Below are 27295 nucleotides of genomic sequence, written 5' to 3' on the forward strand. Positions count from 1 at the left end.
AAGGAGCTTGGAAAGAAAAGCAACTGGACGAATTTTTACGTTTCTTGAAAATAACTTAAAGACGTCGAGTCGCTTGTCTTTCCAAGCTCCTTACATTACCATGACCTGGATGACAGAGCCTTCACAGACACCTAGACATTAACCCTCAGCTGCCACATATAACACAGAAATCTACAAACTAACATTTGTCACTTCTAATCTAAACCTGCAGTTGATAAATGCTGTCTGTATAGTATCACTTCCAAAGATACAATATCGCAAAGATTGCTCATGTTTGTTTTGGCAGCAGCACCAAACTTCTCAGGAATTAAAGGTGAGTTCCACTGAAGTCTGTTTCCTATTACTGTTTGATAAGTGCGTATTTGGATCTGGCTATGATTTCTAAGCAGTTTTATTCCAGTCTGCTTCCAGCTCTTTTGGAGGAATGTTTTTTTTTAATGACATGTTGCCAGTGTGCACAGAAAACCACAGGTGTAATTAATAACTCTGATAACACAGTTTCTGTTTATTTCAGTTTACCTGCCCCAAGGCTCTAACACAGAGGCATGACTTACACTTCATTCATAAATGTTTTTAACATAGCTGTACTTTTACAGTACAGAAGACTTTATGGTAAAAAGTCTTCTGTGGCTGTCTTTTTTTTTTTCATCACACAGTTTCAAGTGTACTGAGTCCTTAAATCAATCAATCAATCAATCAATCTTTATTTATAAAGCACTTTTCATACAGAGAAAATGTAGCACAAAGTGCTTTACATAGTTAAAAGCAGCCCACCCCACCCTCCAACTCACTCCCCACACTCTCAATACACATATATCCCCCCACCCACACACACATACACACACGCGCACACTTAAAGAGTAAAAATTGGGCTGGGCTCGCATGAGCCAAGTGAGGAAACACTATAACAGGGAGCCGTCTGCACCGGGAGCCGGTCACAGACCGCAGCCTCCAGGCTGGGCAAACAGCAGGAGGGAGGCAAAGGAGCCCCCCAGCCAGGCTGAGAGGACCCCAGAGACCCAGCAGCCACGGTCAATAACAGCCCCGGTGCAGAGAGCGCCCTCCAAGGAAACACTGGAGATATGACGCAATACAATATATATAGGGTAAAATGATAAAATAAATAAGAACAGGATACAATATAAATATAAATAGAATAAGAAGATTAAAAAATGAATAAGAATAAAATCAAACAAATATTAGGTAAATCCTAAATTAATAATAGAATAACAGGATAGAATAAATAAGCATAAAATAAATAAACGCTAAGTAAAAGCTAAATTAAAAAGGTGGGTCTTGAGCCTGTTCTTGAAAACATGTACGTTCTCTGCGGCCCTGAGCTCCTCCGGCAGGCTGTTCCACAGACGAGGACCATACCACTGAAACGCTGCCTCTCCGTGAGTATGTGTCCTGACTTTAGGGACAATCAAAAGGCCAGTACCAGAGGACCTCAGGGTCCGCGAGGGTTCGTATGGTAAAAGCAGATCTGAGAGATAGGAAGGCCCAAGACCATTAAGACATTTAAAAACCAATAAAAGAACTTTAAAATCGATCCTGAAACACACGGGGAGCCAGTGCAGCGATTCTAAAACCGGTGTAATGTGGGCCCGCCCTCTGGTCTTCGTCAGCACACGAGCTGCCGAGTTTTGCAAGAGTTGTAAAGTTGAAATATTCTTCTTAGGAAGACCAGAGAGCAGGGCATTACAGTAATCAATGCGACTGGTAATAAAAGCATGCATCAGCATCTCCGTGTTGGCCCGAGAGAGAATAGGGCGGACTCTGGCTATATTTTTTAGATGATAAAATCCAATTTTAGTTACATGTTTAATATGTGGGATAAAACCAAGCTCAGAGTCAAAAATAACACCCAGGTTTTTCACTTGTAGCGAAGGACATAGTGAAAATGCCTCTAATTTAGACAAGAGTTTCTCTCTCTGAGCCTCAGGACCGACAATTAAAACTTCAGTTTTGTCCTGGTTAAGTTGTAAAAAGTTTTCTGCCATCCAAGATCTTATATCCCGTCTTTCCTTAAGTGAGTGAAGTAGCCTATACATCCTGCATGAACACTTGAGAGAATGACAGCAGAATTACACAGATTTTAGCTTGGCACTTTGTAGATTCAATAACAAAAAGAACAGCATCCATCTTCTGCCACTTATCCAGTTCAGAGTTGTCAGGAGGCTGGAGTCTGTCTGAGCTGTCATGGGGCGAGATCCAAAGTACACCCCTGATGTTCCGCTCTGTGGCAGAATAGAACAACAAGCTATAAATTGTTTTAAAACTGCACAGTTTGCTTGTTGTAGAGGCCACAAATGAGTGTTGTTTTGACTCCGGGTGTCTCCTGTTGCATAACTGTTTCTGCTCATCACGCCTGTGATATCCATCAAGCAGAGCAGAATCAACCACAGCTGCTGTGCTGATAAAAGATTTTATCAACACAGGCACACATCCATGTGATTACAGGGGTCAGTCAAATCTGGATGAATATTTTGCTTTCTTGTCTGTTAGATTTCAGCTTTCTGACTCAGCTCATACATTCTCCAACACCCCAGAACAAACTGACATGCTGGCACATTGATGAGGCCAGTTAGAGAACAAAGGATGAGGCAACAAGCAAACAAGACTTAGTAACATTAAACTGGAAGACACTTTTCTCAGTTAAATCTGACATTTCACAAAGCGACATCAGAAGAAGAGCAGAAATCAACCGTGCGTTGGGCTCCCGCGCTCTCAGTACACTGTTATCATCATGTTTTTACATTTCTGGAACAAACATGACCGTAACGCTCTAAGCCAAATCTGCCTCTAACTTTGTTTATTGTGTGACTGGAATCATTTTTTTTAAAGAAACAGTTGCACGATTATTATCATCATCATAATTAAACATTACACTGTTAAAAGTGGACATTCACACAGCAAAGAGCATGAAAATCCCGAAACCAACCTGTGCAACACCCTGACAGACTTAAGACGAATTAAAAACATCTGTTTGTCGAAGCTCTAACTGTGTAAATAGGATTAGGGCGTGCAATGCATGTTACTACAAATAGCCCAGTGTGTTTGAGCCGGCACCGTGAATCTCCCAGTGATGCCCAGTGGTGGATGGTTTGTTGGTGTCAGAAGCACAACTGGGTGAAGCGTTCCAGGAATGTACCGAGTCAACGTGAAAACAAGTTCAAGGAAGCTTCTACAGAAGTGCAAATGAGTGAAATAATGAAAGGAGACAATCAGCAAACTCTCCTCACTATACTGGGAACAAATCTGTGGCTTTTGCTCTTTAAGACACAACATTTTATGACTTTAGGGGTTTTTTTGCTGCATTTTTAAAAAAAGATATCAAAGTCAGCACCCTGGAGGGAACACTTCACCAACTCCCTGGGTTATTTATGTGTTTACATCCTTTTTGGCACATCGGCACACACAGACTTTAAGTCTTGCTGATTTTTTAACAAAGTTATTTTACCTCCCATGGAGCTATTGTGCGATTGATCTACAAAAGAGGTAAAATGTGCCTTTCCTTTCCTTCTCACTGGGAGTTGAACTTGTAAATATTTTCTTGGAACAAACTTATTGGCATGAAGTCACACCTTTAATGTTTGTACAATACCTGTTTTGCTAGACTAGAACATACTTTCCGTGGGTGGGATTGGGTTTCCATATGATTCCTGTTTTCCAGCACACAGCATTAAACCTGAGAGCTGATTTGCCAAAGAGCTGGGTGTGTTGGCTTTAGAAATCGTGGTGTGTTTGTCGTTACGTATGGCTCCTGTTGTTGAGAAACTGCCCTGCCGAAGGTGTGAAAATATTTCTGTCTGCCTTCAGGGGTTTCACATGTAGAAACACAATAAAAACAGAAGCAGTGAAATTACCCACACACTGTGACTAATGTTTTCAGTTGTTCTGTTGTAATTGCAGTGCACAATTAATAAAAAAGATAAGGAGTGGAGCAAAGACTGTCATCATGCAGTGCTTTAAAAATAACTTTTCTTGTGTTCAACGCTAAATGAGGGCTGTGTCCAGATTCTGATATCATGATTCCACTAAAGCGTGTTATGTAAGTTTTCTTTTTTTACAAGGAAACTGACAACAGCGCCCAAATTCAACTTTTCTAACTAACTGCTCAAACCCACCTCCCGTATTTCTGCTTGTTATAATTTAGTAGATGATTAGCTCGTGATTTTGCTCCCTAGAAGTAAACATAATAAAAAAGAGTCACTCCAGAGGGACTCATCCTTTTTATCTGTGTGTAAGGACATGACCTGTGCATCCTCAGTGGTAACCGCAGCCCTCAAGACAGGAAATGAGCCATTGTTTTCTGTAAGCTTCACTTTGATAATCTAAAGTATGTGACCACACTTATAGCGTCATTATTATTTTCATCAGTTTGTCAGCTCCTATCTGCATTACACAGAAGTGCACTTTTAACCCAGTTATAGCAGGTCAGACAATGTTGTGTTCTTGTTCAGGTCACATGGTTAGATATCAATATTTTAAAGTCTCAATTTAGGAAAAACTTAATGCAGTCTTTTATATTTGAATTTTGGCTTAAACTCATTTTTTTAATGCCCCAGAACAATGTGTACAACTCAAGAAATGCGTAAAATGTCGACTTATTTTTAACTCTTTACACCTTGAAAGCCGACTGGGAATAACCTTCAAAACAACTGGATGTGCATCAGTAGTGAGTGTGATCTGTGCCTGTGCAGCTACCCTTGGAAAAAGCTGCAAACCACATCTTTATGGATATATACCAAGGTGCAAAAGAGGTTTATCAAATGTTGTCTATAAGTGGGAAAGAGTTAAAGGATGAGTGCATAAAGTTAAAAAAAATCCTACAGTATTGGTGGAATTTCTGTTGAACCATATCAGACGTGCACACTGGCTCACCGGGAGTGAGATGAACAAATCCCAATAAGCTAGAAGTATCTAAGTTAAGAAACACACACATGAACACAGAGTGGTTCCAGATTTGACATCAAGTATGTGAAAGATAAATACTGTATTTTATTTGAGTGTGATTTTCCTTCTCCCTCACCAAGTACATCCAGTAAGTATAAAATGAAGGTTGTTTTATGGTCTTTTGTTATATTTGCATTTACCTTTTTTCTGTCACAGCGTTTGTTGAAACTGTTATCTGGTTATGTTTGGGCTTCAGCAGGGACACAGAGCAGCACTTTTCCTGACTCACTTGTGTTAGCCCTTTTAAGGTAGCCAATGAGACATTTCCATTTAGTCGTCTACAAAGACTTTAGTCCAGACAGGCTTGTCAGATTCTTGAGGATCTGAAAACACAAAGCTCGTCCGGGCTATGTGCATATTTGAAGTTGGCACAACTTAAGACATACTCTTCCAAACAGATAAGAAGGACGACTGAATGCGACTAGCAGGAGTCTGACTCACTCTGTGATCTCAGTCTAATGCGTGCATGCATGAAAACATAGACTCTCATAACAGTCTCCTGTCTGATCTCTGGATCAGTGCGTCTGCATGCGACCAATGGCATGATGTAAACTCATAATCAGGACTAGGATTGTTGCTTGGTGTGTGCATTAGGTGTACACGTGCTGGTCTTCTAGTTTGTGGAGGAACTTCATTCCCAGTGATAAATCAACCATTAGTGAAAGCAACCACTCTGATATAAAGGTTACATTCTTGGTTAGTGACTGGTTACCCTGAAGTGATTACTTATTAAAAATGCAGGTCATGTAGACAATTTCGCTAATGCCTGGTTAGGCTTTTCCTGCTTTTGTGCTCCTGGTTTTTGCTCCTGGTTCGAATTCACTTAACATCATCCTTTTGTGTGTCACTCTGAGCTGTTGTTTGCTCCTAAACGCCACTAAAGTCGTTATCCAATTTGAGGTCTGTGCAGAGCTGGATCAGCTGCTGCTGCATCAGCTACATGCCAGCAGAGGAACGCTCACTCTGTTACTCATTTGTTCTGTCACCTTTGTGCCTTCGGGGTGGCCTGTAGAAATATGCAGCCCAGGTCGTGCAACAGTAGGAATTCTGCAGGAACAATAGATGTTTTGTAAGCTTTGGAGTTTTACATTACTGCTGAAAAAATCTGCCTGGCACCAACAAATTAATAAACACATAAAGAAAATAAAGAAGTAACCTTTTTGTCAAGCTTTTGGACGCGACTGATTTGTTTTGTGACTGGAGGACAGCTTATTGTGCTGTTTTATGTAAAGTCAACATTAAAGGGATTAAAGGGAACATTTTAATATTTCATGTGTTCTGTTTTGAAATGCTGTAAATCATTTTTAGGCTTTGAACTGAACTGTTAACTGTTATGTGAGGACATGTGGTTATGCTTTGCTGTCAAAGAATAAACAATTTCACAATTCAGTTAAAGTAAATCAGCCATTTACCTGGTAGTGAAAACAAGCTTAGCTTGGTATTGCAGTTGAGTGATATCGTGAATGAGCTGTGCTTTGCTGACCTCACAGGAATGGGTTTATATTTGGCCATATACGTTCATTTTCACCCCCAGTCCCTGGCACGCTGATGTCATTTACAGACAATAAGGGAAAGCCATGGATGCGGCCTGTGAAGGATATGACTGGCAACCGAAAAGCATAACTATAAAGGATATTAAACATCAAAACAGTAAAACCAATTCTTCAGATTCATGCATGGAGTCAAAAACACATTAACACAATTACTAAAACATTCAGGCGATGGCAACACATTAAATAAGTAGCTTTGACATAAATAAGTAACACATGTTCACTGTAACAGCTTCTTTTCTCCTTTTAATTACACTCTGTTTTCTTTAGCTTTAGAATCAGAATCAGAATCAGAATACTTTATTGATCCCTGGGGGAAATTATTTGATTGTTTTACTTTTAGAGCAATCTTACTGCCTTATATTTTTGCTTTTTACATAGCAACTTGTAGTATTGCAGATTTTTACTTACTGAGTACCTATTTTTCCCCATATTACCGCATTTTTTGTCCGTTTAATTGAGATAATCTGCTTCGTTATTTTTTTATACGTACTCCCCTTTAAGGCCAATACCTTGCTTTAAGTTTCGTCCCTTCTGATTGGCTGCCCTTTGTAAACAGAAGCTTTGAATGGCAGGTGGGTGGGGCCAGTGTGCTGTAGGCCACAGGTATTACTTGTATATTCTGAATATGGCCATCACCATGGTAACAGTGTGTATGCATTGCAGAAGATTAATTAGCCTGCTTCCACCTTGATATGTTTGCAGAGCAACCTGTTGTGGCTGGATGGGTTTCTACAGTATCTGGGATTTGTTAACATAGGGCAGACGTATTATATTAACAATTGTGTTTGCAGTTACATGTCGAATTTGGTGAGAAAAGTTCAACAACAACATCAATAATAATAAGAATAAATGCCTCAAATCACTGAACTCAGTCTTTTGGTTTCCATTGCTTTGTAATCTTAGGAGAGAGTCTTCTTAAACAGGCTCGGTCAGGAGTTCAAGCTCGCTCAATAATTCATTGAGCAGTGTGCTGACTGGACAGCAGTCAGTAGGTGTTGCCTTCCGCTGCTCAGCAAGGGGCCATCACATTCCTCTGTTTACTACTTTTTCATGGCTCTCTGAACATCGTGTGATAATCGGGATGTAACATTTCTAGAAGTCACTGTGCCAGAAGTTGTCATACCGGTGCTGACCCTCCCCTCTCAGCTATTCCCGATTCCCCTAGTTCCCTATTTGGCCGTTTCGGTCTCCTTGTGGGCGGGTCGCATGCTTTTGTGGCTCACTCCCACTGTGACGTGCAGAGAGAAGTAGCTCCTCACACACTTACCGGGCCGAGGACTGATAAAGTGACTGAGCTGCTGTGTGCGGTCAGCAGAGAGACACCGTGACGAAGCTTTGAATTCTTTATTTATTGTGTGTGTGGAGTATTTATTTCTGTGAGAGATGAACGGAGTGACGAGAAGTCTGTGCACCTTTGAGGACATCAGAAGTCAAGAATATGGGGTAAGTTACTTATACATTAGCTTACGTGGATTTCTGTGTCTTTGTGCGTTTGCTGTACTTAACTGAAGAAGGTCTAATCAATGGATGACCCAACCAGAAATAAATCACGGTGGATAATTTCCTGTTCATTTATTGTAATTAATTTATTTACGTTATTTACTATTTCTTCAAGTTTTCATTTTTTGTCTGTACTCTGCCCTCTGATTATGTGGCTTCACCTGCTTTAAATGGTGCATTTACTGTCCCTGGCTTTGAGGTATTAACCCCTCTTACCCACAGAGACAAGGTGGCAGCTCAGTATTAATCCAAATAACATCTGTGTCTGTCACAAGTACCTTCTGGACACATCATTTAAAGGCTTACAGTTACAGAGAGTGAAGGCAGCTCAGGAACTAAAGGCTGTGCTTGTGCAGTATGTGTGCCACCTGCCCATGTGAAGGTTTGATCACCAGGAATAATCAGCTCACTATGTGTGTGCTTTGCTGCAAACCTGTAAAGAAAGTAGTTCTAAGCTATACTTTACATCCCTTGAATGGGCTTTATTTGCTTGCGTGACAGCAAAAGCATTAATCATTTACCTCACCTGAAAAAACAAACTGTTGACCTGCGCTGTGGTTTATGAGGTTGCGGGGCAACATGATACCCTCCACCTTCCACCTCAGCGCTCCCCTGCTGAGCTCATATCAAATCATATTACAGAAACGTGTAAAACTTTCAAGACACACACGTTCATATTTGTTTAAAAATAACCCGAAGGTCGTCTAAATTCTTAATTTAATTAGATATTGTCTGACTGAGCTCGACGGGAAGGCAAATTATTTTACTTACAATGAATCAGACCCTTTGATGTGTATGAATGTATTAAAGTTCTATTAAATTCATTATTTTTTGTCCATTTGTGATGAAAATCTATGGTTGGCACAAAGTCTCGCACCATTTGGGGACCCACTGATCTAGATCTTCTGTTGTGTAACTACAAAGCAGACATAAACGTCAACGTGTACAAAGGCCACTTACACACAACTGCTTAACAGCTCTCAGGAATGTGTTATGGGGCAATATACGAAACTTTATGTTTGTCCAGTCTTTGTTTTATCTAATCATACATGACATTTGAACATGAGGCTGATAGCACATTTGCATCAGCTTCACAGAGAACATAAATTTATCTTTAACAAAGTCAAATTCAGCAGTCAAATAGTCACCCACCTGCAGTATTTGCATCTGATATGGCTGTTCCTAGTTAAAAAAGCAGCCGAGGAACTTTCACCTCGGCGTACTGTAACGACTGCAGGGTGCTGACAGATTAGTTAATGACACAGTTATCAGTGACACGTCTGTAAGGATACAAGAGGAGGAGGAATGTGCCTGATGTAGCACAGAGAGGCCTTCAGCAGCTCATTTGTTAAGTATGTTTTCGGGAACTGGGATCATGTGATAAAAATAAAATAGAAGGAACAAGAAGCACTGACTCTGAAACAAAGAGTGCTCTAAGGTTAGTACTAGTGACCAGAAATCCCAGGGTTTTTTAATCTATTGTTTGAAACTGTAGCGCTTTCTCTTTCCTGCACAGCAGGATTTATCAAGGTATTATTTTCAGCTCGGGCAATGTTTAGAAGTGATGTCACAATTGCATGTTGTTGAACACATTCCCAGCGTCTCTTCTCATCATCAGTCATCTTAGTCAGGAGAGTCTGACATCACCAGCTGGGAATGGGCCAGACATGACTTATTGGCACATTTGTGTTGCGACATGATTGCAATATGCCCGCAAACACCTTTTTTACCTGCCACACAGAGCAGAAAAATGACTGATTATAGGGATTCTAGTGTCCTCTGTCACTGTGAACTCTGATCCTGGACTGCTTGTTTATCATCACCTGTTCAGGTTCTCACATGATGGCATTTCACGCAACAATCAGCTCCTCTGTCCTCTTTAAAATGGACTTAACCTAATTTAACCCATTAATTGGCGCAGCCTGCTGAGTCAGTGGGACAGTGACACCTTTTCACTGCCGCAGGAGCTACAGATGCATAAACTAGGGCTCAGCACTATAATTATCACCTAATCGTCCAGTAATGGTCTAAGATTAAATGATTAATTGAATAACAATCATCATAGCTTCTCAGCACAGTCCAAAATCCAAAAGTGGGTGTTTAATTTATTCTCTTATGTGACAAAGAAAAGCAGCCTCTCTGGAGGTTTGCAAGCACCAGGTTAGTCACATGAAGAAACCCTGAAACGATAAATAAGTTACCAGTTTAACTGTGCATCAGTCCTATTTTGATTAACTTTGATTCATCTCTGTGGTTTTGTGTAAAACTCCCTGTGCTTGCCAAAGCTGGGTGGAGCAGAATATAAAAGTGGTCATAAAATCCAGTTTCTATTACCGATAAGTTGGTGTTGAAGCTTCGAGCCGTAGTTTTGTTTACCTAATCTTTGATCACATAGTTCCCTGTGTTAGTGTTTGCTGTTCAGACAATCAGTTGTGTCAAGAGAGCATGTGATGCAGTAAGAGGTGTATTGGGTTACGCCTATTGAAATAAAGGTTTTCTATACAAATGTGTTTATATTCCCGTTTCCTTTATGCAAGAAAGACACTGAAACTCAATAACAGTGTGAACATTGTTACTAAACTACCTGAAAGCACACAGGAAGCACTGGCGGCCATGCTCGGATTGCACCTGTCGTTTTAAAGGCCGAGGTTTACGATGCAGTTGGACAAAAGATAAAGTGACACCTGTGCAGCGTGTGGGAAAGCAGTGCAAGAGAGGAGGAATGTCATTTAATTCAAAGACGTTTGTTCAAACACACACACATTAGAGGATGTTTCTTTTTGGGGAATGCAGGAAGTACACTTGTAGAGACAAGGGGATGCTTTACTATTAAAGGGCGCGATACCTGCTCCTACCTCTGTTCGGAAATATAAACTCTTTCCTCTTTAAGCGGGATCGATTTCTAAGGGACAAATCCAGAAACTCTGCATGTTTAACAGCAACATTCCTAAACTGCTAGTCAACCCTCAGTTACAGCCTCCTGATGCCAAAGTCTGAGATGAAAAGCATCCTCGTATCCTTTCAGCCTTTCTGCCTGCAGGTACCCCGTGATCTTTTGTGTCCATTGTCGTGCACCCAGCTGTGTGGACTCTGTGCGTAAAGCTCATTGTCATGTTTCTGCCATTATAAAGGCAGTGTGCACTTAACCTCGTATGTGTGTTTTTCTGCATGTCAGTGGCCATGCGTGGGTCACTGTCTATAAGCTCATCCAACTGGTCCTTTTGTCCGTGTTCCCGGGAAGTGTAGTATTACAGGTTGTTGCTGAAGGTGGAAAGGACCGCATTTTTGTGTGTCCACGGACATAAAAGAGCAAACCAGCAGAGAGACTGAATAGCTCAGAGCTGGGATTAGTGGACTCTTTGTTTGGCTGTCTGTGGAAGTCCAGAAAAGTCGTGTAATGATGGATTCCTTCTTAACAACTATCCCACTGTTCCCCTTTCGTCCTCCCCCAGTCATGCACCCTGTTAGAGCTTACAGACATTTGCAATCTGAGAGGAGAACATGAAGAAAGAAAGGGGAGTTTTCTTCATTGTGGTTGGACCTCCACCAAGACTATTACTCTATTTCCTTTTTTACATTCATTTTCTATTATTATGTCTCCTGAATATCAGTCCCACACGTCTCGCTGTCTGCCTTTTCCCTTTCACTGCATCCTGAAAAGATAACCAGCTAATCTAGCCCTAGACCTTCTCTAAACACAAAGCTTTTCTTTAACAGCAGCTTTTTATGGTGGCATTACGCAACACGAGCGAGTTCATTTCCCCTCGTCTGGTCAGAATCGAGACGCACTCTGCACATGAGACAGAGTCTCTGGACAGAAGCTGAGATTAGAAAGATTAGAATTGGTTATTTGTTTGTTTTTATTATCCATCATTGATACATTTTTTTTTTTAAATGAGTTGCTTGGTAAGTGGCATTTCATCTACATTCAAAAATCACTTGAAGACAGGTGATTTTGCATTTCATTTATCTACACTTCCTTATAATTACGGGGGAGAACAGGGAAGGTTTTGGCTGAAACTACCAAGCTGAAGATCATGAAGCTTGTTGGGAGGGAAAGACCCATTAAAGTGTCAATCCAGACAAAATGCCTTAAAAATTGGCATTGACCTTAGTGGAGGATGGGCTCACTGGGTTCTCTTCTAGTTGTTGACCAAAACAGAAACAGCTGTTGATAAAGGAAATCGCACACGAATGTTCATTCTAGCCGCACTTTCACCGAGTTGTATTAAAGGCTCAGAGAACAACATGCATCTATAACTGACAGCAGGGCAAAGTCCATCCGCAGATGAAGATCGTGCGACTTGATCGCTGTTCTGTAACGCCAATTAAACTGACATTTAGGCGAGATTGCTGTGACACCGCCTAAAGCAGTGTCTATGAAAGGAAAAGCAAGGTAACAAAATGTAGGTAGGGCTGTTGTGGTGCATGATGAGCACCGAAAGAACACAAAGGAATAAACTATTAACGTACAAGTGGCTAAACATGACCAGACGCTCCCACTCAAACGCACCAGAGAGCAGGCACACACAGATATGTTCATTTTGTTTACGATTTAACCAATTATCTGATTACATGTAATATATCACCAGTTAATCTGATTGGAAGTATTACTCGTTCATACATTAGTTTCTGTTTAGAGTTGTTTGGCGGTGACTTGAGGAGGACACAGTGAATACCCACGGGAAAATGAACAGAACAAGTTGTGTTGGCTGGAACGAGTTATATAATGTCTCCGACCTCCTCCCAAACATCCGCATACTTGCATTAGCACAGACGCTGACTGGTCACTGTTTATTAGAGGCCGCCGTGTACTGGAAGACACACACGGAGTCCCGTCCTTGGGACTTTTATCCTGTGACTGAAAGAAAATATCTGTGCGTTTTGCTTGAGCGTTGATTCTGTGCATTGTTTTGCCTCCATCTTACTCCGCCCTCTTGTATTGTTAGTGTGCCAGACAGTTTATGGCTACTGTGAGGTTATGTTGCCATGGAAATATTCCGTCTTGCTTGACATTACATTTGCTGAGTACTTTCCCAGAAATCCAGCCACTGTCTCCAGTTGGCTGCGAGCATCTGGAGGGTTTCCGCCTAAGTCCCTCTGACGTCTGTAGCAATTGGTTTAAATCAAACAATCTGTCCCTGTGCAGCAGGGAGAAAACTTTTTCTTTCGTTCTGATGCTCCTATAGCACACTTTCTTACTGGATACTCCCCCACCCCACTGTCCCTCCTTCTCTGTTTCACTCTTTGAGTATGACTCAGTCTCTCCTCCTCCTCTTTTTTTTTCCCCCTCTCCTCCTCAAAATAGTCCCCAATCAGCCTCTCCATCACATAACCGTCTCTTTGTGGCTTCACTTCATCAACCTCTTACTTTCGCTGCCTTTTTTAGGAGGGGTGTAGGCGGCTGCGGCTCACACTTCACGACCAGAACCAGGCGGCGGCTCGGAGCACAGAGCAGCACAGGGACAAGGTAAGCACGTCCTGTACCTGATAACTTCTGACCACCAGAAGGGAGAACAGAGCAGATCCTGGGCATTAGATCAGCAGCAGATGGAGCGTGTTTGGAGTTTAGAGTTTTAAAATACGAGTCTTTGATATTTGAATAGATTTGTCACCTATTAGGCTAAACTGAGAGAATTGATTTTAAAATGTTAACGGATGAGAAAAGAAGTGCTGAAGGTTTGTTCACCCCATTTTTGGATCTGAAGGTTCAGACAGTTGCTTAATCTTCTCTACGATCCTCAGTAATTAGCTCAGAACAGCTGCGCTTTCAAAAAAGGAAAAAGAAAAGACACCAGCCGCGTAAGAAGATGCCATCAGCTTTTCATTAGTGGGGTTCCCACACTCAGTGTCTCAAAACAACCATTGTTATACCAATACCAGTGGGACCACCAGCACAGTTGCATAACGTGTCTCCACCTTTATCTGCATGCCCCCCCCCCCTCGCTCTCTCACTCCCTCTCTGCGTTTTGGCCAGATGTTTATGGGTTAGTCTCCATAGTAATTAGTGCTCAAAGTCTGGCTCCTGATTGCAGAGGCTCTCGGTCTTTCACACCCACGCAGGAAGAAATTTTTCATTTTTGCCTGTTAACAGTTTAATTTGACCAAGCATGCAGACGGTCCTGGCAAAAAGCTTTGTATTAATTATCAGTCAGATTCATTCCTGCCAGTTCTCACGAATCCTGTGTTGCAGCATTGATTGTAAATATGACCAAACCCTTTCTGGATCATCTGCATTTAGTTTGACATTTTATTTAGAAATTTATCACACCCATCTATTCACGCAAAAACCCAATTGTGAACTCCTCTTATGTCTGCTAATCTCCAGCCAATCGGACGAGCTTTTGCACTGGTGCAGCCAGCCAACGAGAGGACTGCTTTGACCTCTGAACCAGTCAAATCCACAGAGGAGCAGGTAGAAATCATCAAGGTAGGCTTCTTTGTATTTTCTTTGTTTGTGTTTTTTTTTTTGTTTTTTTTTCTTCTGTTGGTTTTAAACCAGTATATACATTCATGTATGTCCTTGTTTCAGGTGTATCTAGAGGCCCGCAGAAAAGAGCAGCAGAAACACCAAGAGAGCCTGAAGATGCTGTCAGATGAAGTTTCACAGATACAGGAGGTCAGTGTCTGGACAGCATCTATCTGGCTGTTTCACTAACACACAAATGCACACAGTAACTCTACAGTCTGTCGTCCCTGTTTTATAACTTATGTAAGAATTTGCATCTTGTAAAATCATCCTCACTCATACGCCTCTTTTCTCTCGTGATTCCCTTCAGCTCCCGACTTTCCTGTGTTGGTTATTTGCTCAAGTAGAAAACATACATGTTCAGATAATATCTTAATTTATAACAATATCTTTTTTGTGTGTTTGTGTCACACAGGTGAGATACTGCCTGAAGACTCTGAGGGAGCAGATGGCAGCCAAAAACAAGGTAAGCCATTGTTAGCCTTGCATCCTGAGCTCTTGATGGCATTTCCTTTAGCTCTCCCCTCACTGTCTTTAACATTTTCCATCTGCACTTCCTCCTTTTATCTGTCCAGCCGCACACAAATGGGTGGAAGGTTGGAATCCCCTTCAGAAAGAGCACTTCATCCACTAAACCAGGACCTAAAGATGACGGGCAGGTGAGCAAACACACGTATGCACATCATAGCTTCAGTCCTGTGGTGTCTTGTTGTTGTTTTTTTCCACGGGCTATCTGCGTCAGTTTGCGTTTTCTATAAGATTCCTGTAAAGCGATCACCTCCCGGAGGCTCACAGATAGAATGTGGTGTCATCATGGGAGGAAAAAGAGGATTAAAATGGCAGACAAAAAGCAGCTACGTTTACAGCACCCCAGGGTGTAAGAAAATGCGCGGAAGAGCTGTTCCGGCACACTATGTACCGCTGCCTGCGTGTGTTATTGTTTTCAGGCCCCCTTCATTCCACGCATGCTTCATCCTCGCTGACTCTAAGCCAGACATTTGTCGCATCCTCTTGTTGTGCGTGTCAGCAGTGTTTTGCAGACACACACAACAAAGAAGCTGACACTGTTGTGTTTGGTTTTTACTGTTTTTGCGCCACTTATAGCAACATTTGTGACTCACATGACACCTTACTCGCTCTAAGTGTGGGAGGCACAAATAGGAGGGAAACGCAGGTCATGTTCCAGCTGCACCACTGACGCACGTGGACACGCCTGTTTTCTTTATAGCGGCAACACCCACAGAGCTCTTACGAGACTCGGCCATCATTGTATTGATTACATCATTCTAAAAACATCTGAGTACTATTAGGGTAATCCAGCGCTTTATTTTCTGTTAGGACGTGGATGACGAAGCAGAGAGAAGCAAGCTGAGAGAAGTCAGTAAGCGCTTGTATGCACAGATGCAGGAAGCAGAAAAGAAACACCTGGAGGAGAAAGAGAGACTGCAGGTAACCTACACTGGCTTTGCATTCATCGTGCATATTACATACAAAGTAAACACATACATATTTATATAATTTGCATGAAAGCGATATTTAGAACAAAACTTTTTGACCAATCCAGGCTGAAGGCAGCAGGCTTAGAGAGCATCTGAGTGACCAGGAGGAGAAGCTGAGGAGTACAGAAGAAGCCAATGAGAAGAAAGACCAGCGCATCGATGAGCTTCAGAGGCTGCTGGGAGGAATGGAGCAGGAGAGCGCCACGTTGCGGGAGGCCATCCGCAACCGTGAAGATGAACTGTGGGAACTGCGAAAGATCAGAGAGGAGGGCCACAAAGGGGCGGAAAGGTCAGCTAATAAGCACACACACACACATATAAGTGTTAAACTCTCCACTTATCAATTATCTGTCAATAGCGTGTTCAATAGCGTGCTGTAACATACTGTGTGTGTTTTTAGGACTGAGCAGTTGGAGAAGGAGGTGGCCATACTCAAAGAAAAGATCCACCATCTGGATGACATGCTGAAAAGCCAACAGAGGAAAGTCAGACACATGATCGAGCAGGTGGGATGAGCATGTGTGGCTCTATAAAGCAAATACATTGTCTCCGTCTTCTTTGCGTAGGGATCGCTCACTGTCTGTCTCCATGTTTGCTCGTCTTTAGCTCCAGAACTCTCGCATGGTGATCCAGGAGCGGGACCGCGTGATCAAAGAGCTGGAGGAGAAAGTGGCATTTTTGGAGGCTGAGGTGAGGACAGCTTCTTCTGTAAGAAAATATGTCTGAGGAATTTAAATTGAAGGGTCAGGGTAAAACGTAGACCAGCCTCTGCAATTAGAGAGAAGACGAAAGGAGAAAAGCTGAAGCCAGTGTCTGTTCTGTGATTATAATTTGCACCCTTTGAAATCTCCCTGTGTTTGCAGAACCGAGAAATGCACGACCAGGTGGACTACTTTCTGGGAGGACAAAGGTCAAATTCCTACCTTTCATCAGAACGCAACGCCCAGATTGTCTACAGGTGACTTATTTTGCCAGCGCTCTTCCAATATATTACCTATAAACAACACATTTAGGTGCGTTAAATGCTGTTTTCCACCTAAAAAATAATTTATCCTCCTCTCATCACTACAGCAAACCAATCAAGCTGTCCACCTCATCCAACAAACCGCTTCCTTTCATCAAAGTCATCGAGATCAAGTCATGAACCAGCTGGGCAGATGAATTAATCAGTTACTGCTGAGAAGGGCTCAGAAGCACCAACTGCCTGTTCGATGTCGACTGAAGTGAACGGTTCCGATGTGCGTGCTGAACATCAGAGACCACAACTACCAAACCAAACAATATTGAAGGAAAAAAGGGGGTGGGAGGGGTTTATCAGCACACATACAAACACACACACACACACACACACACACACACACACACTTGCGTGTCTGCGCATATGCATAAAGAATGTCCGCTTTAATGTAGCTGCATTAGAGAGAGCGATGTGTGTCTAAGTTTACGTGTAGTACTGCAAACTGTATGCAAGTGTTTTTGCTTGCCCTGCTTTAAGTTTCTAATGATGATTAACTCAAAGAGCAGGGGGTAATAATTCCTAACAACATTATAAAATTCACATACAGCAATGCAGCGCCAATAAACTGTAGCTAACGCCACCGTCAGGACACACGATGTGAAGAATCATTAACACGTTTATCTGAATTGTGTCTTTGTCTTCGTTGCTGACTCCTCCGTGACTCCGCTCCCTTTCTGTGTGAGCAGTGTAATGCTTTAGAGTGTAAATACTGACTGTAGCCTCTATAAGGGCGACACCCTGTGATTATTTTTATGGGCTATTTATTTTTTTTCTCTGAGCTGTTTGTAAGTAAATATATGGTTGTCAAGCCTCCAACGAAAAGTATGGCACTTTATGAAACTGTGAGGAGGAAAGAAAAATGAAGATGTTTGGGAAGTCAGACACGTGAGAGGCGTCCTTTTTCTTAATATTTCTTGTAAAGCATTTCGGTCACTGCGCAGACAGTCACCTTCTTGTTGTACATATCAATGTGATTTTGATGTTTTGATTTCTACCTAACAGCTTTTTCCTCTATATTTATTAATGTTAAATGAAATGCCTAGAGACATTGTTTAATAGAGAAGCTTTTGTACGAAGTACCTGTTAATCTGCTATCTGTGTTTGTTTTAGAATAAAATAACTGAAAATCAATGAGTTTCCTTTCAGTTCTTACGCAGAGAGCACAAGTGAAATAAGGTGACGCGGGCTCCTTCTGCTGGACGCTAGTTGCATTACAAAATGATATAATGATACACTTTATTAGGTACATCAACTACTCATTAACGCATACATTTAATTTAAATAATTTAGCAATGCAGTACATCTAGGCATGTGAATGCATGGTCAATATAACCTGATGAAATCCAATTGTTTATTCACGACAGCATAACTATTAGTTTTGTGTGTGCAGCCAACAAATCTGCAGCAATTGTGTGATACTATCATGTCAATATGGACGCCAGCACCTTGTGGAATTTATGCCACGAAGATTTTAAAGGCAGCAGAAGGGGAAAGAGGGTCTAACACAGTACTATCACGGTGTGCCTAATACAGCTAGTTTCAGCTGCCCTCTTTGCCACAAGGGGTCGCCACAGTGGGTAGGTTTGCAAGTTTGATTTTGCAGTTTTTCTTGTCAAAGAAAATTCCCAATGACTCAAGAATCAACTGTATGTCACAGTTTTATTTGGATGGTAAATTGTATAGTAGGCACCACATAAAATAAATTATTCAGGCATTAAAATGCCTCCCTGGGAAACCATAAAAGCAGATGAAAATGAAACGCAGCTCTCATATCAGTATACCATTAAGAGTCAAGGAACAGAGTTCCCATAATGCAATACCCCACATTTAAAATACATCAATACACTGAAATACTGTTAATTCACATTGCACTGAGATAACAGATTTTTTTTTAAATGCACTTATTAATCACAGTTCCTGAAAACAAGTAGCACTATGGCTTCTTTTTTTTTTTTTTTTTTTTTTTTTTTTTTGGGGCCTGTCCCGTTTGGCTCTTTTGCCATCAGAATTGTTGTCTAAAGGCAAAGAAAGATGCCCAACGGATTTACTTTACCAAACTGACCATCCCAGCCTTGCCGTAATGGTCCATTTGATTCACCTTTTATTGTTTATTTTATTTTCACTTACTGAATACGGGACAGACTTGACTGGGGGAAAGAAGGGGAGAAAGAAAGAGGGAAAGAGAAACAGCTGAGAAGAGGGACGGGGGAGAAGGGCAAAAGACAAAAACCAACAGAACGGGCAGAGAAAAAAAATGCATATATCAATCACCTGGATCACCTGCTGAGAAAGAAAAAAGAAAGCAAGCAGAAGAGAACAAGAGTAATAGAATAAACAACATCACAATGATATATGGGAATATGACAGTAAATACTAAATGTTAAACATTATTGTGCAGCACATAAGATCAACAGAACACAGTGTGCTTTGAGGTAGGAGCCAAAAAGGGTGTAGTTTGTGGGTGTGATCACCCGTGTGTACACCTGTGAGCATGGACGCGCTTGTTTTTTGTTTTTTTAAAAGGTTCCTTCATGTAATGATCTGCTAGAGGGTGTGGGGGGGCCACAGCCCCGTCCTCCAGGGCGTGAAGCAGGTGTGGAGGAGATCAAAACTCCAGACATCCAGAGGCCCCCAGAACACAAGAGACCAAGGAAGACCAACAGAGGGGCAGCTGCGCCACTGTCCCGGAAAGAGCTGAGGAGAGTCCCAGATGAGGGCTCACTCAGCAGCCGCGGAGCAGAAGCCAGGGGGAGTTGCAGTGACGCGCCCGTGAGCTCCGCCGGCAGCCAGCTGCGCCTGAGTGACCGAGCCCCAGGCCGAGAGGCCGGGGGCACCCCACCTCCGAAGTGGCCCGAGCGAGCCCCAGGCTCCAGGCCCCGATAAGCGGCCGCCAAGGAGTGAGCCGGTGTGTACCTGGACGCCCATCCCCGGACACAAAGAACCACCAACGCACCGATGTCTGAGGGGGTCCGCCACTGGCAGGGGAAGTGGTGGTAGGGGGAGATAGGCCTCCAAACCTTGGAGGGCCTGAGATGTCCCCAGAGAGGTGGCGCCTGACACCCAACCTGACATATAGACACAGACATACAGGCACACACAGATACAAACATCCATTCCCACCCTCATGCTCTCATATGCACTTACTCCACACTCAACCAACGTGGAGACAGACATAAAGAGACGTTGTACACACGATCACACTCCCCAAGCGTACTCTACAAACCGGGTCTAGGTGCCCTCGCCCCTGGAGGGGGGAACTGCACCCAGACCCAGGTGGTGTTTCCCTTTTCCCTGCGGTGGGGGGAGGCAGACCGCCCCGACTCCGCAGCAGCAGGAAGGCTCCACACTCCAGACCGCAGTCGGACGGCCAACTCCTCCTCCTAGACCCCCCGCTCCAGCAGGTCGCAGAGAACGGGGGTGAGAGAAGACTCCAAACCTCCCTCCACCCGCTCATTGTAATGTTGATGCATGTGTGTTCTAAGGTGCATTTAAAACCCAGGAGGGCATGGAGCTACCTGCCAGAGAGCAGCAGGTAAGCGTATGGTCCCTCCTGCTAGCCCTCAATGTCTACGTGTATTTAAAATTGAGAGGTGGGCAACGATGCCAGGGGTGGGGTGTACACCCTGATGTTTGGGAAGTCAGACACGTGAGAGGCGTCCTTTTTCTTAATATTTCTTGTAAAGCATTTCAGTCACTGCGCAGACAGTCACCTTCTTGTTGTACATATCAATGTGATTTTGATGTTTTGATTTCTACCTAACAGCTTTTTCCTCTATGTTTATTAATGTTAAATGAAATGCCTAGAGACATTGTTTAATAGAGAAGCTTTTGTACGAAGTACCTGTTAATCTGCTATCTGTGTTTGTTTTAGAATAAAATAACTGAAAATCAATGAGTTTCCTTTCAGTTCTTACGCAGAGAGCACAAGTGAAATAAGGTGACGCGGGCTCCTTCTGCTGGACGCTAGTTGCATTACAAAATGATATAATGATACACTTTATTAGGTACATCAACTACTCATTAACGCATACATTTAATTTAAATAATTTAGCAATGCAGTACATCTAGGCATGTGAATGCATGGTCAATATAACCTGATGAAATCCAATTGTTTATTCACGACAGCATAACTATTAGTTTTGTGTGTGCAGCCAACAAATCTGCAGCAATTGTGTGATACTATCATGTCAATATGGACGCCAGCACCTTGTAGAATTTATGCCACGAAGACTTTAAAGGCAGCAGAAGGGGAAAGAGGGTCTAACACAGTACTATCACGGTGTGCCTAATACAGCTAGTTTCAGCTGCCCTCTTTGCCACAAGGGGTCGCCACAGTGGGTAGGTTTGCAAGTTTGATTTTGCAGTTTTTCTTGTCAAAGAAAATTCCCAATGACTCAAGAATCAACTGTATGTCACAGTTTTATTTGGATGGTAAATTGTATAGTAGGCACCACATAAAATAAATTATTCAGGCATTAAAATGCCTCCCTGGGAAACCATAAAAGCAGATGAAAATGAAACGCAGCTCTCATATCAGTATACCATTAAGAGTCAAGGAACAGAGTTCCCATAATGCAATACCCCACATTTAAAATACATCAATACACTGAAATACTGTTAATTCACATTGCACTGAGATAACTGATTTTTTTTTAAAATGCACTTATTAATCACAGTTCCTGAAAACAAGTAGCACTTTGGCTTCTGTAAAAAAAATGATCAAGACTTAAAAAAAACAAATCAACAAAACAAGTTGTCAAATTCACTGCAACAAAAGACAGCAAAGATGTACGTGTAAACATAAGTGACATCAACAGCAGATTTCTTTCTCACTAAGCAACAATTAATGCTGGTTTTCTCTGAAAATGTAACTATTAACATTTTAAAACAGTTGGTTATTTTCAGCAAGTCTGCATAGGTGTTTACATTGTGCAATAAATACTGATTGTCTTATGCTGTTGCATAGCCTAATAGCTCTGGATTTGTTTTGGTCAAATCAAACCTACTTACTATAGTCGGTTAGAGTCATTCTACCCACGCATATAGCACGCATACATGCAATAATACATACATGCAATAATATGCATAAGCTACACTTAGGTAAAGGGCACTGTAACAGTAATCTGATATGCACTACAGTGTAAACAAGGCAATACATGTTAGAGTATGAAGGCAGTGTTTTTGTCTTTTCACTCTGAGACTTCAGGCTCCATAATCACTGGCAGCGCTGCCTTGTCCTTGACTTTCTGTTGGACGGGCTCATTTTCAGAGTGTACTGTCTAAAGTGTTGTAGTTGTCTTTGAAGTTCTTCAGCTCCAGGAAGTGTCTGGACCTCTTGCTGCGCTGCTGCATTGTAGATGAGAGGTAGGTGGGTTGGGTCGGAGAGGGAGAGGAGGTGCTTGCAGGTTCTGTGGTGCCGGTCAGGTCTCTGGCTGCAGACTGATGGTGCTGATTTAAAGTGCTGCTGCTCTGAGACTTCACTCTGAAACAATACAAGGAGAACCAATTGTTCCCGCTGCCTTATTAACATTCCATGCTGGGATTAAAGGAAAAGCTGTAAGGGAGCAGCGTGAGGATTGGCTGTGTTTTCTTACATGGAGGCCAGTTTTGTTAGGGCTTCCTGGTACTTCAAGAATTCTGCTTCACCAAAAGCCTGAAGATAAAAGCAGGAAAACATCAAGATCAGTGATTTGTTACTGAAACCAGAATAAAATCTTTAAGTGCCCTAAAGATTTGTCAAATTTTTACTGCCGTGCTGGGCAATACGGAGAAAACTTAAATCATATGGATAATATAGCTTTATACCTTGGGCTACACAGTATGTTACAAAAAGCACTACTATTAAAGACCCCATACATTTTTTATTTCAGAAAAAGCACAAGAATTAGCAAACAAAATGACATCAAGTGCATCGGAACTACAACACAAACTGGGAGCCCACTGGAAGGTCAATATGGAACTGTTTGTTCATGTGATGATGATGATGATGATGATATACACTCACCAGGCAGTTTATTGGGTACATCCATTCAGCTACATGTCAACACAACTCTCATCATCAAATTACATGGCAGAAACTCTAATTATGTACCCACATGACTATCTGTAGGTTTTACAGAGAATCGTCTGAAAAAGAGAAAATATCTAGAGAGCGGCAGTTCTCTGAGCAAATTATGTCAGAGGAGAACTCAAATAAGCTGTTGTTACAAGCCAAAGTATGCAGAGAAGCATCTCTGAAAGCAAAACACGTTGAACTGTCAAGCAGAAAACCGGATTGGGTCTCCCTGCTGTCAGCTAAGAACAGGAAACTGAGACTACAACTCCCACATGCTCATTAATATCGGAAAACAGAACATGAAATGTTGCCTGGTCTGCTAAGTCTCTGTTTGTCCTGTGACATTTGAATAGCAGGGTTAGAACGTGCTGTAACGGATGTGCAGCCAACAAATCTGCAGCAACTCTGTGATGCTATTGTGTCAAACTGGACCAAAGTCTCTGAGGAATGTTTCCAGCACCTTGTTGAATCTGAGCCATAAAGAACTAATGATGCAGTTCTGAAGACAAAGGGGGTCCAACCTGGTACTTGAGTCAGTGAGTAAATAAGAGAGGACTGAGCTGTGGACCGTCTGAGAAAATGCTGACCTCTGCCCCATGACGAGCTTTATTGTAGCCATCTAGCACCGTGTCGATGACAGAGCTCTGGTTTTCTCTGAATATGCAGTGGGAATTTCGTAGCTGCAGAAGCCAGGTCCGAAATCTTTTTCCAGTAACAGCGGTGGACGTTCCTCCAAGTTCACGAAAAGGAAAATCTAATGACAAACAGTTGAAGATGTTGCTGTAGCAGTCAGGAGGATTTAATCTGGATTCATGGCAAAACAAAACAAACTGTAACAGAAAAGCTTACCGGCATCTCTGATGGCATCAAGTGCTTTCATTCTATACAAATAGTCACAGGAACCTGGAACATGTGCACACACACAGACTACTTAGTGCACGGGCATGGAAACTATTTATATGAATAGCTTCAGGAGTGGTGCGTGTTATGTGTGTGTTTGTTTGCTCCTCTTACCAGACTGTTCTCTCTGCATTAACCGGTCATCATCTGGAGACAGCAGACGAGGCTCAAAGTGGATTTTCTGGACCAGGTTCAGCTTGGCCTCAATTTCTTGTCTCAGCTCCTGGAACAAAGACACAATTCTTCAGCACAAACACAAAAAACATCAGAACACACTTGCATTATAATAGTGTGCGTTTAACCTTTGGTGCGTTGTGGCCAAGGAGTACATGTGGTCCTCTTCGAGACTTCATGGCAAGTCGCATAATTTGTCTTTTGACAAAGATGAACAGCAAGACAAAAATCTGAAAGAAAGTTAAATGCTAGATGGATGTCTGAGTTTCCCTTTTTTTAAAAACATTATTTCCATGGCCAAGCAGCTCCTGTAGGTGGCACTGTTTTTTTGTCCATATAGTGTAAATAAATGCAAGTCCTAGGGTTAAATGTGTCTTTGTTTCATTGTTTTGTTGTGTAGCGGCTAAAATGAGGGTAAATGGCAGCATATTCTTTAGAACTAAACAGAAATGAGACCGAAATATTTGGTTTGGACCAATATCGAGAATATCAATATCAAGAACCAGTTTTCTACAATAACCCGTTCTCGATTAATGACCCAGTAGTCCAACTCCTTGAAATTGTTAGTCTGCCTGCCTATCACTCCCTCTTACCGGTTCCACTTGCACTTGTGCTGCAATCAGGTGATTTCATTTCATGTGTTTGAAGAGGACAATAATGGCACAGTCTGCAGCGTGGATATGGTTTGTACTGGTTTTTATCTTAACCTCTACATCAGTGACCTTCTACAAGTGGCTCATCAAAAACTGCAAAGCTTTTGGCGAGTAAATTGACAATTGCAATGCTCATGGAGGGGTTTGACAAGTCCTGTCTTACTCTTAATACAAGTAAGAATAAAGGAAGGTCTTTTCAGACCAGAAACTTTCACTAAGGGTTAGAAGATTGAAATTGTGAGTGAGTTTGAATATCTGGGTATGATTTAAATTTCAGTTTTAAGTCTAATATAAAGCAATTGATCAAAACTATTACATATAATCTGATAAAGCCTGAGGGACATTAGAGTCTGCCTCTCAGTAGAAGCTGGTAAGACCTTCATGCATGCCATGATTCTTTGTCATATGTTAAACTATATGTTAGAAACAAGCTTGAGAAACAGTCACTAAACCACTGAAGGGACAGCTGATGCAGATTAGCTTTAAGATATTTCTGGAACAATGCATCACATGGTAACATGTATGTTAATATTGTACATGGTGCCTTTTCAAATAAAATCGGTTAAAAAAAAAAAGACCTCTCAGGTCATCAGGTGCATATCTTTTAAATGTCCCCAGAATTAGATCTAAGTGTGCTGAGAACATGAGGGTACTTTCAGTTACTACCACACTGTTCTTTGGAACAAGCTGCCTGCTGATCTGAGGTGAATGACATCCGTGCATACAGTCAACAACAGACACAAAATCTTTTTGTGTCTGTTGTGTGTGTGTGCATGCACATGTACATTAACTTGTATTTTACTTCATTGTAAACGTTTATTTTGCTGTTTTCACTGCCTTAAGACATCTTAAACCGACATATGTTTTTATGTTTAACTTAAACATGCTATATAAATTAAATTCCATCAACATGAGTCATGCCTGGGCCCTGCAGTATGCTCCATTGGTTAATTGTGGTTTTATAAATAAATTGTTTTGTTTGTTTTTTGTTGTCTTCATTTCTTTGCCACAGTCCCTGAGCCAGGTTGTGACACCTCCAAAGGGTAAATGTTGTCATTCATCACTCTAAATCCTTAAATCACACAGTGTAGTGTCGACATTTTGTAAACATTACAATAATTATGAATGTTATTATGATTAATCGCCCAACTACAGGCACCAGAGGAGAAATTGGGCTGCAGTGATATTTATTAAACAGATTTTACACACTATTAGTACCTTTCAGTGGAGTACACCATAGTTGAGGGATCCAGGTGTTCAAACTTGTAATAACAGCTTTATTTGCGTTTAATAGCAGATTATCAAGTAGAAATGAGTCTTTGGATAAAGTATCAACCACTACAAGCCTCTGATGAGGAATGAGGCACCTGTCCAAGCATCGCGATTACCTCTGTAACCCGGGACTGTGTTCATTGTTTCGGTTTGGATTAAACCAGCACAAACAACGTTAAACAAACTCACCAGACTGCCATAGGCCATCACAAGCACCACGTTAATTCTCGAAGGAAGCGAGTCGTTAAACATTTTGAAGATCTGCCGGTTTTCTTTTTACTTTGTTGTTATTTTAACTGAACTAACTGGATAAATGTCGATTCAAAGTGCGTCCTGTGCCCGGTACGTGTCTCATTTAAGAAGGCGTTTTCAAACCGCAAGCAGCCAACATTAAAGGAACAAAAGACAAAAACGGGGAAGTTGAGCGGACTAAAGTGCTTGTTGCTACATTTCGCTGCCTGATTTGTTGACTTCCGCGGTAGTCACGTGACCGGTACGGACGGGGGTGACGTCAGGTCTGACGCTGCCCCTGTGTGCATGTATTTATTTATTTTAACTATATATTTACGGATGCTACTTTACTGCAATGACCGTATAACAGAGTCATTGCTTCACACATGTAAATAGGAGAAAAAACCGCCCAAGTTCTTGTTTTATAATAAAGGAGGTTCAGCAATGTGTTTCTATTTTTCTTCCTCAAAAACAAAAACTTATAAGACTGGATATTTAAAGTCTTTATTTTCATCTTCTCCCCTTTTTCTCTGTCCTCTCCTGTTTGAAAAAATACCCTCTTCTTTGTTACCTTCATTATTTCTTCACTAAAATTTACTCTTTTGAAAGGAACTCAATATCAGACAAATCATAAAAATAAAAATAAAAACTGAAATGCTTTGTCAATTCAAGTCATCTCCATCCCCAGCTTTCAGCTTCTAGATTTTTCTCCTTCTTCATATTACATTTCTATCTTCCCTGACTCTAAACGTCATATGCCCTACTTAAAATACACTGTCCTTTCCCACAATGCTTCTGCAACACACAGTCTGTCAGTCCTACACCCTAAAGAATGAATTTCAAGCACTAGTGTGTGCCTGTGTGAGCTGAACTGTTATTTGCATCCATCCTGCAGAGACAGTGGGTGCTATTCTTCTGTGTGGAACAAGGGTGGGTGTCTGTGCAGTTGCATGGGGCTATTTACCCCTACTCACACACTTATCTTTGTCCTGAGAGGCACTATGCAAACTAC

The 27295-nt window shown here is 41.8% G+C and overlaps 2 protein-coding genes across 2 annotated transcripts; one reads left to right on the top strand and one right to left on the bottom strand.

Annotated features, from left to right (window-relative positions):
• Positions 1-7761: 7761 nt before the first annotated feature.
• On the top strand, positions 7762-18129 carry tuft1a (tuftelin 1a). The gene is made up of 12 exons (XM_085292071.1): positions 7762-7955; positions 13402-13482; positions 14341-14442; positions 14545-14631; positions 14897-14947; positions 15057-15140; positions 15820-15930; positions 16046-16269; positions 16381-16486; positions 16587-16670; positions 16844-16938; positions 17052-18129. The coding sequence occupies exons 1-12, from the start codon at positions 7896-7898 to the stop codon at positions 17122-17124; spliced, it is 1158 nt and encodes a 385-aa protein (XP_085148197.1). The 5' UTR covers positions 7762-7895; the 3' UTR covers positions 17125-18129.
• Positions 18130-21408: 3279 nt separating this feature from the next.
• On the bottom strand, positions 21409-26540 carry ltap1 (lipid transport auxiliary protein 1). The gene is made up of 7 exons (XM_085292072.1): positions 26242-26540; positions 24256-24357; positions 24068-24176; positions 23903-23956; positions 23641-23807; positions 22593-22651; positions 21409-22480 (listed from the first exon to the last, which is right to left on the bottom strand). The coding sequence occupies exons 1-7, from the start codon at positions 26302-26304 to the stop codon at positions 22264-22266; spliced, it is 771 nt and encodes a 256-aa protein (XP_085148198.1). The 5' UTR covers positions 26305-26540; the 3' UTR covers positions 21409-22263.
• Between the last annotated feature and the right edge of the window lie 755 nt (positions 26541-27295).

This window comes from Mchenga conophoros, linkage group LG11 (assembly GCF_057382185.1).
Source record: "Mchenga conophoros isolate Kocher_MC1m ecotype Shallow Benthic linkage group LG11, M_conophoros_male_GT1.1, whole genome shotgun sequence".
In the NCBI taxonomy this organism is placed as follows: domain Eukaryota; kingdom Metazoa; phylum Chordata; class Actinopteri; order Cichliformes; family Cichlidae; genus Mchenga; species Mchenga conophoros.

Bases quoted from the DNA above. Each gene is read 5' to 3' on its own strand.
- tuft1a (XM_085292071.1), top strand. From the start codon at position 7,896: ATGAACGGAGTGACGAGAAGTCTGTGCACCTTTGAGGACATCAGAAGT. The intron at 13,483-14,340 runs GTAAGCACGTCC...GCTAATCTCCAG, and splicing joins CAGAGCAGCACAGGGACAAG to CCAATCGGACGAGCTTTTGC. The intron at 16,671-16,843 runs GTGAGGACAGCT...CTGTGTTTGCAG, and splicing joins TGGCATTTTTGGAGGCTGAG to AACCGAGAAATGCACGACCA.
- ltap1 (XM_085292072.1), bottom strand. From the start codon at position 26,304: ATGTTTAACGACTCGCTTCCTTCGAGAATTAACGTGGTGCTTGTGATG. The intron at 24,177-24,255 runs GTTAAACGCACA...TCTTTGTTCCAG, and splicing joins TTGGCCACAACGCACCAAAG to GAGCTGAGACAAGAAATTGA. The intron at 23,808-23,902 runs GTAAGCTTTTCT...GTTTGTCATTAG, and splicing joins TGATGCCATCAGAGATGCCG to ATTTTCCTTTTCGTGAACTT.